This window comes from Xyrauchen texanus, chromosome 31 (genome assembly GCF_025860055.1).
Source record: "Xyrauchen texanus isolate HMW12.3.18 chromosome 31, RBS_HiC_50CHRs, whole genome shotgun sequence".
NCBI classification, from domain to species: Eukaryota; Metazoa; Chordata; class Actinopteri; order Cypriniformes; family Catostomidae; genus Xyrauchen; species Xyrauchen texanus.
In genome coordinates, this window is record NC_068306.1 from 23,376,546 (window position 1) to 23,389,613 (window position 13,068).

The following is a 13,068-nucleotide window of genomic DNA, read 5'->3' on the forward strand; positions in this document are numbered from 1 at the left end:
TATTGTTTTTCTATTTTAAAAGCATTGAGGAGCTGCTTAAATTATGTTCTTTTACAGCTTTTTCCACAATAAAATGCGCAATGAAATATGAAGTTATTTTGGTCAGGGAAATGCCCGGTTTATTACACAGGACAGTCCCGGTTTTTGGTAGGGTCACTGATTTTTTTTCTTCTTAAAGTAAATCTCATTGTCCTTCTCACTTTTGTCTCTGGCATCGTTTGCAGAGAAGAAAATAAATTTTGTTGTGTAGCACGTTGATTTGATGATGCATTCATTCTAGTCTTAAGCAAATAATCTGAAATGTATCTGGTTACCATGGCAATGTCATCATGTGCTTGGCACTCGCACTCTTTGTCGTCCTTTCAGTCAGCGCAAACGGCAAAAATAATGTAAGAGTGCATTTTCAACAACGAGCTGAAAGAAGCCGACCCATGTATTCACGCAATGCATGAAAAAATAAGCAGGGTGTTTTCTGAATGTCCGTCAGACAAGTGTCACATTCAGACAGCTAAACTGCACTTTTTTGTAGTACAAGCACTTCAATATAATTTAAGCCCAGTCAGCAGCATTTGTGGCTTAATGTTGATTACCACAAAAATAAATTCACTTGTCCCTCCTTTAAAAAAAGCAAAAATCGAGGTTACAGTGAGGCACTTAAAATTGAAGTGAATGGGGGCTAATTTGTGCACATTAAAATGCTCACTTTTTCAAAAGTATAATCACAAGACATAAAGGCATGCAAACATGATTTTAGTGTGATAGTCGCTTACTAAACTTTTCTGTGTAAAGTTATCCAATTTTACAACTTCTTTGCCATGAGTATGTAATGTCAACAGCTAAACTACTAAAATGACTGTAAAAATGTGATTTAAACAACTTTTTATGCCATAAGCTGTACGTCATGCCATATCGGCTAGCATAACAAATAACATAAATCACTGATTGCAACTTCAAAGCTACTTTTAAGTTGAATTTAATATATAGGAAAGTGTTTAATACTAAGCTAGTGAGTTTTCCTGTCCTTTTTTTGTTATTATTTTTAAAACATACAAGCTGACAGTCACTGACACAGACTCTTTCCAATCAGGTTGAGTCATTCATATTAGACCAGGAAGACCTGGATAACCCAGTACTAAAGACGGCTTCAGAACTGCTCCTGTCCAGCGCTGCAGATGGAGCTGACCTCAGAACGGTAGACCCAGAAACACAGGCCCGGCTCGAGGCATTACTAGAAGCAGCAGGTATGTCCACTGGCTAATACTGATATGCTCACATTAAACTAGCTGATTTATTCGGTGTCTGTGCATGACTTTTCTGTTTGTGTTTGTCCTCAACAAACATATTTTTGCAGTGCTGATCATGAGTTGCACTTTTTGTTAATGGGTAATTTTTCATGAAACACAAGCAGAATGAATGTAAACTGTACGCAAATTTTTCTTTTGCGTAAGTTGTCGCATTCGGTTCATTAGAAATTCTTTCTGCTCATTTTGCTGGAATAAGGCCCAATGTGTTTCAGCAAATGGTTACAGAGATTCTGAAAAATTATGGCGTTTCATTATATTTTTACATTACAGCACAATCACAAGGAGAATATTTCGAAATAAGTTACTTATTTTGAAAGTAGTTTCAAAATTAAAGATGTTTGGAATAGAAACAAAGAGCTTGTATCTAGGTTTCCTGGTTGAACCAATTTACAATACATAGATCTTCTCCCATGATTTAGCCACACAGAGGCTCTAGTTCACAACCAGAGATACCTGTATACCGAGAGAGTGAATGCTGAATATAGCTCTGCAAATCCGTAATTCTCATTTGTTTTTACATGCTTTGCATCCTATAGTTTTTTTATCGTCTTCACGGTTCAATGTGAGATTTTGTTACATATGAGCACTGAAATGTTAATGATTTACAGTGCTGAATAAGGCTCCAACTGCAGTAATCCGGATACTTTTGAAAACTGCGTTTCCATTTTTGAAACGCTCTCATACGGTCTGAAATACAATTGTCCTTGTGTTCCGTCACTGGACACCAATTCTGTGTAAACTTCCTGTCACATTTGAATTAATGCAATGTGAATGTTGTACAACTTAACATTTATCTGTAACAACACTTTCAAAATGAATATCTGGCAAAACCGCGCCACTATAACACAACATCTTGAATGTTTTGGTTGATTGGATCACATGACTGCGTCACATGATGACAAATGCATAATCGTTTTCAGAAATATCTGTTTTCCCAGTCCACACTACAACGTGAAGACGGCGTTTTCAAATGTATCCACTTGGAGAGCTTTTTCAAAAAGCTCAGTTCTCACTGACAAAAACACCCTCTCAGTGCGGACAGAGGGACAAAATGTAGAGAGAAAATGTGTTTTCAAACGAAAACATAGTGTGGACGTGGCCTAAGGAGTCCTGAATGGGTGAAGGGTCATTGTCACACAACTCACGCAGACCTTGTTGTTGTTTAACAGGCACAGCATGTGCTAAACTTTTAAAATTTGTTTTATGAACTTGGAAACTGGTGGTGGATTGTACTTTGCACCAGGTTATGCCATGTTCTGTCAAACTCGTCTGCATGCGTTGCATCATTATGTGTAGTTGGGATGGGTTTGTTTGGGGGAGGCCCAGCATGTTAGGACTGCTGCTCTACACTGGCCTGCCTTGCACCGTGAGCGGATGGTTATCTCACAGAGGAACCAAAGGGGAGATTAGCAGCAACAATGGATTTCCATACAGCAGCAGCAACCTCACTCATGACTCAGCACTGTCCTATAGTACACTTGTGTGTGCTCCTATCTCCTGTGTGTGTGTCTTCATCCATGTATATGTGAGCATCTCTATTACTTTCCTCATTTCTTGATGTGTCTCCATGGATGGAGATCATTAGAAATTTAAGGAGTGCTTTAACGATTCCTTTTCCTTAACTGTTCCTTAAACAATTATTTTTGTGCTTTTGGAGAAGAAAAATTTGGGGTGGAGAGAGGAAATTTGTTTCTGTTCCTTTTGAAGCAGTGGTTCTCAAACTTTTTTGGATAAACATTCCCATACTTCATTCTCTGACACTATTAAATGAAAATGTGAAGACAAACTAATAATAAAAGTTATTTTTATTATTTAAAAAAAAAAAGAAGTGAAAAGACCAATAATACTGGATATTTTGTCCCACTGAAATGCGCATTCCACAGTATGGAATTGATTTTGAGTTGGATACAGATTAGAGCTGGATGATATGTGAAATATATTTTGTACAATCACGTCTTTGTGACTAACAGAATTTATATTCATGTGTCACTCCGAGACGTCATGCAGATCACCCGACTGTTGCCGGTAGATGAGCAAAATAACCCGCATGAAATACATTTGGATGAGGAGGTTGCGAACTGGATTTAGCCTTGGCAGGGGGGGTGCTAGTTTCACACCCTAGGCTACTGTTCAATATATTTGCTGAATTCCCTGATACATGGTTTTGCCATTTGCCGATATTGTTGATCATCGTCTGTGAATGTGTCACAATCGGGATCTTTGTAAGATATCGTCCATATCCGATTACATTGTCCTATCGCCCAGCCCTAATGCAGATGTTTATTTTCAGGAATTTATAACGGTAAGGTTATCTATCTATTAAAAGTAATAAGTTAACACCTAATTTATGTCGCAACACCCACTTATTTTGACTGACTTGAGTTGGGACTCTTTTCATCAGGTTATTATTGATTTCAAATTCAGTCATCTCCTGGAATTTGAAAACTTTGCATTTGCCCTTATGAAATGTTAAATTGATTTATTTACTTTTTATCAGTAGCTTTTGTAAAAAGACCATGGAAAGCACATGGAAGCATGGATCTTCACTACCATGGTTACATTTCTATAAAATAAACTGGCAGTTTTGCTATTATAAACCATAGGCCTCAAAACGCTTCTCTGGTTCTCGCAGCGCTGTAATAATCAGTTGTGACTCCGTCTGTCTATTTATCGCTGCTAAACCAGATACTTCAGTTGCATCACTAGAGTTCAGAATCAGATGAACTGGAATACTCCCAAGTCTAGATACATGTTTTTATGCAAAGAGGAACTTGACAATCGATTTGATTAATATGACTGATAAACACCCTCCATTTATAACCTAACGCCCTCCCCTCTACTAATTTGCTCTCAGCGCCCCCTGGCATCCTTTAAAGCCCACTGGAGGGTGATACCACCCCCATTGATAACTCCTGCTTTAAAGGGATAGTTCACTCAAAGATTTTAATTCTCTCGTTTTACTTACCCTCATGTCAAGTCATTTTGATTTGTATAGCGCCTTTCACAACGCACATCGTTTCAAAGCAGCTTAACAGAAGATAAAACTGCAATGTCTATAAGGTCTATGAGTCATTATTGTGTAATTTAGATAAAATACGATTGTGAATTGTTTAAAAATAAATGTATTTATAACCCCAGTGAGCAAACCTTATGTCATCCCAAATGTGTATGTCTGTCTTCTGCTGAATACAAAGATTTTTAGAAGATTATCTCAGCTCTAATGGTCCATACAATTACATGAATGCTGGCCTGAACTCTCAAGTTCCAAAAAGGATATAAATTCAGCATAAATGTAATCCATAAAACTTCAGTGATTTAATCCATGTCTTCTGTAGCAATCCAGTTGGTTTTGGGTGAGAACAAAATATAACTCCTTTTTCACTGTACATCTAGCAGAGCCAGAGCTGCCGGCTCATATAAATAACTACAAACTCCTCAATGAGTTGTGCGAAGTGTCCTGATCTAAGTGGGGGATATTGAAACTGCACCCGGCTGAGGCACACTCTGGCGTGGGGATGCTCATCCCTTGAGCGTGCGTGCTTGCTGCAGCTAGATTATAACGTGATGGTTTCTTATTGTGAAGGAAATTGCCAAAACACCGCTTTATTAATAAGAGTGAGTTTAAAGATGTATTGAACAGGAAGGTGAGAGTGGGTGGTAGAGTGATCGGCTGCTAATCGCAGGGTTGGCGGTTTGATTCCCGGCCCACACGACACTGAACCCCAAGTTGCTCCCAGTGGCAGGCTAGCGCCTTGTATGGTAGCTCTGCCGTCATTGGTGTATGAGTGTGTGTGAATGGGCGATTGGGACGCTTTGGTAACCTCTAAGGTTGAAGCACTATATAAGTGCAGATGATTACCATTTACCATTTATTCACTGCAACAAATAAGTTTTAATTTGTTTTTGTTTTGGCTTGTTTTCCAATATAAATATCTAAAGCTCCTTTTAAAACCACACACATTTACTTTAGCAGCTAGACTGCAGAAGAAAAAAATTATATCTGAGAATTTTGAATATAACATTTAAAAATACAAATATCTAAAAATCCTTTAAAAAAAGATGTATTCACCTGAGAGAAGCAGCATATAAGATATTTAGACATGCTTTTAGAGAATAGATCTTGAATATGCTTATATACTTAAGTCTCTTAAAGCAAGTTTAAATATCTTATGTTGCTTCTCAGGTGAATGCATCTTTTTTTAAAGGATTTTTAGACATTTTATATGGTAAATGAGAAAAAATTGACAATAGTATTTTTTAATTTTTTTTTTGCAATGAATTTTTTACTAGTAGTATTTTTTATTCAGTAAATGTCATTTAAAATATTATTTTGTCTTTATTGTTAGTAAGCACGTTTATTACAACCTTTTAAGTCGGGCACAAGCTGAATAGTCGGTTAAAAGCTAATGATTAATCATTGCAATGATCGCCCAAATAATAATTCTTATAGTCGTTAGATTAGGCAATCATCAAAATAATCATTATTTGCAACCCTAGAGCACTAGATGACGCTACAGGAAGTGTAAACAAGATTGAAATCCTAATCGCCAAGGAAACTGCTGTCAAGATTTATAGTGAAAAAGTTATTTTGGTCTGTTCGCTCCCAAAACCAACTGTATCATTTCAGTAGACATTGATTTAACCACTGGTGTTTGATGGATTGTTTATACTGACTTGATCTGCCTTTTTGAGGTTCAAAGTACTGGCCACCATTTACTTGCATTGTATGGACCTACATAGCTGAACTGTTCTTCTCAAAATCATGAGTGTGAGTAAAATATGAGAGAATTTTCATTTTTGGTTGAACTACTGACTTTTGGAGGCAGCATAAATGCAATCCAATAATTGCCGTATAATAACCCCCCCTATGTGTGAAAGATATTTTAAACTTGCATATAGCCTACCCTGTCTTACTGATAAGCAATGTTAAAGCCATGTTGAATTTTCTTTGCCTGTTTAAGAGTCTGTGATGCATTAATATTTTGAGATTGTGTTGGTTTGTTTTTGTATGGGGATACAGTAGGGCTGCACGATTATAGATAAAATCATAATTGTCGATTATTGCCCTTGATATTGTAATCACGATTGTTAATGTCGATTAAAATATTAAATTACTGTGTCACAAAGCAACCGTGTGGTTCTTCAGAGTAGCAGATTTCAATGGTGGATTCGAGCTGCACTCCAGTTTCTTTTAAGCATTATATTGTATTGTATTTTATATTGTAATAGCGTTTAAGATAAAGCAAATAAAAAATTATTTTAAATGGATATCTATGGTATAGAATAAATTAAATTATTGCTAAATTACTGCTTAATTTATTAGTCCTCATACAGTAAATAATATGGCATATTCAGTATTCAAACTTATTAACAGCCGATTTAAATAGACCAAGTTATTGAATTCAGTAAGCCCTTAGGTGGGTAGACTGGACCATTCATCCCGTTAGATCTTCAATGGTGATCTTCATGTAAGATCATTGTTAGATCATTTGTGGCCTCAGTGGTTGCACTTTGGTAATTAAAAACATTAATTTGCTATCAGAGTTTGTGCAATTCGTCTTATTAGAGCAGATGCGATAACAATGACAGTGATTCCTGAAATATCCTATTCATGCGATATGTTGGCTACACCTCAAACACACTTGGAACCATTAAGCTGAATTACTTTATTGCTATTTTGTACCCATTTATTAACATGACAATACAAATCTGTTATTACATTTTTAATTAATTGTACACCGAAATCGAGCAACGCGACAAACTCTCCCATTACAGTGACAACTGTCACTCACTGCAGGTTTGTAAAATGTCGACACTAGCTCGGCGACGCTCCACACAATGTTCTGCACTCCCGTGAATGCTCTCATTAAAACAAAGTTGTCTAATCAGCATAACTCAATTATTTACACCACGTCTATGGCTAGATTAGAACAGAACATGAAAGTTTTAGTTTTGTGTTGCTTGCATTCAAAGCGAGCGGTGCAATGAATCCAAAATAATTACAAAGATTTCGCTCTTGTTCTACAGCTTTTTAAGTCTCAGTTGATGTCTCTTCAGCTTTAATGTTCGTGTGCCACGCGAACAGATCTAGAACATCAAGCAAGCATCTGGGCATTCAGACGGTTTAAAAATTGTGCATTAGGATCAGTTGTCATTAGTCCTCCGTCCTATCTGTAATCTAGTTGGCTCTGATTGACCATTGCCTTTTCATTGCTCAATGGACATGTTAGTTATTGGTTAGAATACTCAACCGCTGCAAAAACCCGTTGTAAATAGAAACCATTGATGCAACAGGAACAGACTTGAATTGAACACTGTTGTCGTCAGTTTTCACGATTTCGTAATCATGGCAGCAGTAATCGCGATTAGTTTTCGATTGTGCAGCCCTAGGATACAGTATTAATTTTATTTGTTCAGGTCTTGAAAAGGGTCTTAAAGTCCTAAATTTGACTTTAAAAATTCTTTAGCAACTCTCTTTTAGGATGTACCAAACACCATGAATCTAATTTGTTTCTGGTATTGAAAGAAGAAACGGAACCGGTTCTGGGGAGAGAAAAAAAAAAAACATTACCATGTTTTTTTTTCTTTTTTTTTTCTTTGTGTTAATGTGTATGTGTGCTTTGCATTGTGCCTGTCTGTCTTGCACTTGATCGTGCATCAATTATGCTGGGGTTGACTCATTGTCATATTTACTGTTCTTACGTTTCCTAATGTTTACAAACTCTGACGTGTTTTCATTCCTCCTGCATTATATTATTGTGACACATGATTATTGTGATATTACGTTATATACTCCAGACTGTCATTGGAAAACAAACACTCCTTTTCCTGGTTAAAGTTAGAAGCAGGTAGTTAAATTTCCCCTGACATCCGTACTGTACTGCTGTTTACAGGGAGTTAACCCCAAAAGGAAATTTTTCTCATCTCAGATGTGTGTGACTTTCTTGTGCTGAACACAGATTTTTGAAGAAAAAAAAAATCTCAGCTCTGTTGGTCCATACAATGGACCAACATGGTGGACAGAACTTTGCTCCAAAAGCACATAAAAAATAAAATTAACCCATATGACTCCATGGGTTTAATCCATGTCTTCTGGTATGCTATGATAGATGTGGGTGATTTAACAGATTAATATATTTTTACTGTAAATGATCCTACCTGCCCAGTAGGCTATTCCTGTAAAGGTCAGATGGAATAGGGCCAGAAATCAACATTTCCATTTTAAGTAGCAATATTTCCCTACTGAAATGTATTTCCAGGGGCATTTATTTTTACTTTTACAAGGGCAATTATTTCCTAACGCCATAAAATTACTCTCATTCTTTTGTCAATACAAAAAACATACTGTAAGCTTTAGAGCATTTATTGACAGTTCATGTGGTGTTGCACTGATTCCTACTACTCCAGACACAAGCTTCATAATAACAGCGAAATACCACATTGTATTTTATTCAGTATAGTTGTATGTAGAGTAGCAATATTTACAGATTGCAGACTGGAACCTAATGCGAGAATCTCGAGACACACATTTCCAAGTTAACCATCTTTCCTTACAAAGCATTTAAACAACTCATTGGCCAAATTTGTCATTGGTCAGATGCAATGGCTAAAGACCTCCACCAACCGTAAGGGGATGTTCACACTGAACGCTTTTGCAACCATCCATTTGTTTTTCTATTACGCGTGCTAGATGAACGTCTTTTTTAAATTGATCGCTACATCTACTTTTTCCTGGGATGATAGATATAAATAATCAGATGTTTATCAAGAGTGGATAATTTAACTTTAATATGCACTAAACCAGGTATCTTCAGCAATTTTTGTAAAATTTCATAATGCCATTTGCATGTTGAATTAACAGGTTTAGAAAGGTTTGTACATCTGTAACATTAAGTTCAGCAACTATGGAACAAAGTTCCGCTGCATGTGAGAGTGGTGGACATATAGAGCGTAATTACTCTCGCAGCTTCTGGAATTACATTTTGATAAAGATTGATTAGTTTGTCTATCTATTGGTTTACTCATTTGCAGCTGCACTGTAAAGTGATAATGTGCACAATACCTGCAATCCCTCGCCAAATTCTAAAGACAGTATGGGTTACTTTTATGCTGCCTTTATGTGCTTTATTGAGCTTAACATTTCTGGCCAACTTTCACTTGCATTGAATGGACCAACAAAGCTGAGATATTCTTCTGTACAACACAAAGATTTTTTAGAAGAAAGTCATATGCAACTGGGATAGCATGAGGGCGAGTAATTGAGGGACTGTCCATGCTCAGATATGACAATTTTCATCAAAATCCTAGGTGGAATTGAAAATATTCTCACACACACACACACAAACAGTGCAAAATCAAATTTGTGTCGGAAGGGTGCATACAAACATTTCAAAGAACTGACTCTGGTTTGGCATTGACATTTAATTATTTATTAGATATAGGGCCTTTTTTCTCATGATAACAATCAGCGTCATCTTATTTTAATATTAATGTGTTATGCCATACTGAAACTGCGTGGAAGCTTTGGAATTTGAAGTTTAAATTAAGGCTTCGGCATGGTTTGAATGTAGCTAACCAACATTAGTATTTCCTGAGTGTGATTGTGAGTTGGGCCTGTACTAACCATGGATGCGTTTGTTCTTGCTGGATGGTGTGTGGTGCTGGTGTGGGGTTGGACGCTGCAGGCATTGGTAAACTCTCCACTGCCGATGGCAAAGCCTTTGCAGATCCTGAGGTGTTGCGCCGTCTGACGTCGTCAGTGAGCTGCGCGCTGGACGAGGCTGCCGCTGCCCTTACCCGCATGAGGGCTGAAAACACACTTAACGCCAGCCAGGCTGACAAGTAGGCATCTTTTCTCACACACAAAGCTTCTCATCCTACATGCACACATCATGATGCAACATTCATAATCAACCAGCAAGAATTACTTCATATCTAATACTCAGACCCAAGTGATTCCAGATTTGTATTTGTATTTAGTACAATTAATTTAATTGATATTTAATTGTCTCAGTTTGAATGTTTAATCCATACTTTAAATTTCAAGACCTCTAATATCTGTAATTAGACAAGCATTTGTACAGATATTCATGTGACTCCATGAACCTCCAGTTAGAGTAGATAGCATACAGTTGAAGTCAGAAGTTTACATACACCTTAGCCAAATACATTTAAACTCGGTTTTTCACAATTGATGACATTTAATCGTAGAAAACAATCCATGTCTTGGGTCAGATTGGATCACAACATGAAATGTCAGAATAATAGTAGAGAGAATTATTTATTTAATCTTTTATTTCTTTCATCACATTCCCAGTGGGTCAGACATTTATATACATTTTGTTAGTATTTGCTAGCCTTTAACATTTTTAAATGGGTTAAATTGTTTCATCAAACCAGAGGACATTTCTCCAAAAAGTAAGATCTTTGTCCCCATATGCACTTGCAAACTGTAGTCTGGCTTTTTTATGCCGGTTTAGGCGCAGTGGCTTCTTCCTTGATGAGCATCCTTTCAGGTTATGTTGATATAGGAATAATTTTACAGTGGATATAGATACTTGTCTACCTGTTTCCTCCAGCATCTTCACAAAGTCCTTTGCTGTTGTTCTGGGATTGATTTGCACGATTCGCTCCAAACTACATTCATCTCAAGAGACAGAATGCGTCTCCTTCCTGTATGATGGCTGCGTGGCCCCATGGTGTTTATACTTGCATGCTATTGTTTGTACAGATGAACGTGGTACCTTCAGCTGTTTGGAAATTGCTCCCAAGGATGAACCAGACTTGTTGAGGTCCACAATTTCTTTTCTGAGGTCTTGGCTGATATCTTTTTATTTCCCATGATATCAAACAAAGAGGCACTAAGCTTGAAGGCAGGCCTTAAAATACATCCACAGGTACACCTCCAATTAGTCTATCAGAAGCAAATTGCCTAAAGGCTTGACATCATTGTCTGGAATTTTACAAGAAGTTTAAAGGCAACTTAGTATATGTAAACTTGTGACCCACTGGAATTGTGATATCGTCAATTAAAGGTGCACAATTTCGAAACTATTTTTGGAAGAATGACTTGTCATCGTACTCTAGTAGATGTGCTAAACGACTTGCCAAAACTATAGTTTGCTAATATGATATCTGTGGAGTGGTTAAAAAATTTGTTTTAATGACTTCATACGTGTATGTAAACTTCTGACTTCAACTGTAGCTTCGCCTGCACAGTCGCAGTAATTGTAGTAGTCTGGTTATTTTTAGCCGCAGCCTGGCTGAGGCCTGCTCGGATGGCGACGTGAATGCAGTGCGGAAGCTGCTAGATGAGGGACGCAGCGTCAACGAACACACAGAAGAGGGCGAGAGCCTGCTGTGTCTGGCCTGCTCAGCTGGATACTATGAGCTCGCACAGGTACTATGTACTGACTCGCACACTCACACTAGTGCTTTGTGCTCCCACAGTAAGAAGCGCTCAATACTTCCAAGCCTGAAGCTTTCCTTTCAGTTGCTGAAGGCCATATAGCATAATGTCAAATAAACAACAACAACATTTTAACTGCTCAGTAGTGTTTAAAATGTGAAGAGTATAATTTCTGCGCTATTAGCAACACCAAACAGAACTGAGCCAGCCCAGTCAGACCACTCTAACAGATTGCAGTTTTGTTTGGTGCCTCTAGTGGAACAAAAATTATACACATTGCCTCTAATTTTAGCCAAAATGTTTGTGTAAGCATGCACTGAGGTTCTCTAAGGTTTTGGTTGATCTGAGTTTAACTGGTTAATGCTTGTAGGTCTTGCTGGCCATGCACGCTAACGTGGAGGACAGAGGGATCAAAGGAGACATCACTCCACTTATGGCTGCTGCAAGCGGTGGTTATGTCGATATTGTCAAATTGCTCCTAGTGCACGGAGCCGACGTTAATGCACAGTCCTCAACAGGTACTTTTATAAACCCAAGACAGTACCGTATGTGCATGAAGGGATGTTTATGCGCTCAATCTTGATGTCTCCCATTTAGACCTTGGTACAGTATATGGTATGTTTACCCTGATGCTGCTAAGCCACAAATACATTTGTTGCAGGTAACACAGCCCTGACATATGCATGCGCGGGAGGCTTCCTGGATGTAGTAAAGGTGTTGCTGAAGGAAGGTGCCAACATTGAGGATCACAACGAGAATGGTCACACTCCCCTGATGGAGGCTGCCAGTGCAGGCCACGTTGAGGTCGCTCGGGTGCTCCTGGAGTACGGCGCTGGAATCAACACACACTCCAATGAGTTTAAAGAGAGTGCGCTCACACTTGCCTGCTATAAAGGTGCGTCCTAGTGCATAATTGACTGCATGATGGTTGTATAAGCATCATGTAGAAACATACATTTCCCTCAAAATTGGATCACATTTATAATTTTCAAGATAGCTGTAAATTACAGATTTATGCATTATGAAACCTTATATAAGCACTTTACAGATACGAATGAATACATACATGGTATAGCCTCAGCCGTCCTGCCATTATTAACACGTGTTTTAAAGCAAAGAGTTCAGAGGAGCAGAGGATTCGTTTTCGGTCACCTGCTTAGTCATGCTGTCAACTTTTGGGAGAGAGATGGATTTACAATCCTATATAAAGAAACTTTTGATTTCTTGTTTTTTTTTTTTTTTGTGGGGATTAATAAATATCACTAACTTTTTAAAATGATAACATTTGGGTATTTCCCGAACTGTGAACATAGAATGTGCAGGGATCATTCAAAATCTGCCGTAAGACATGCAGCC

At 37.7% G+C, this 13,068-nt stretch overlaps 1 protein-coding gene across 8 annotated transcripts in view; it reads left to right on the plus strand.

Annotated features, from left to right (window-relative positions):
- Positions 1–13,068, plus strand: part of LOC127624938 (ankyrin repeat and KH domain-containing protein 1-like) — a 63,973-nt gene that overhangs the window by 28,411 nt on the left and 22,494 nt on the right. For 4 of the 8 annotated variants that reach the window (XM_052099864.1, XM_052099862.1, XM_052099863.1 and 1 more), the window contains 5 exons: positions 1,088–1,241; positions 9,989–10,145; positions 11,541–11,703; positions 12,083–12,230; positions 12,374–12,607. In XM_052099864.1, the coding sequence (XP_051955824.1) occupies positions 1,088–1,241; positions 9,989–10,145; positions 11,541–11,703; positions 12,083–12,230; positions 12,374–12,607 (856 nt within the window). Of the gene's footprint in view, positions 1–1,087; positions 1,242–2,620; positions 2,830–9,988; positions 10,146–11,540; positions 11,704–12,082; positions 12,231–12,373; positions 12,608–13,068 lie in introns of those variants that run through there. The other 4 variants (XM_052099865.1, XM_052099866.1, XM_052099867.1 and 1 more) reach the window with 4 other exon arrangements.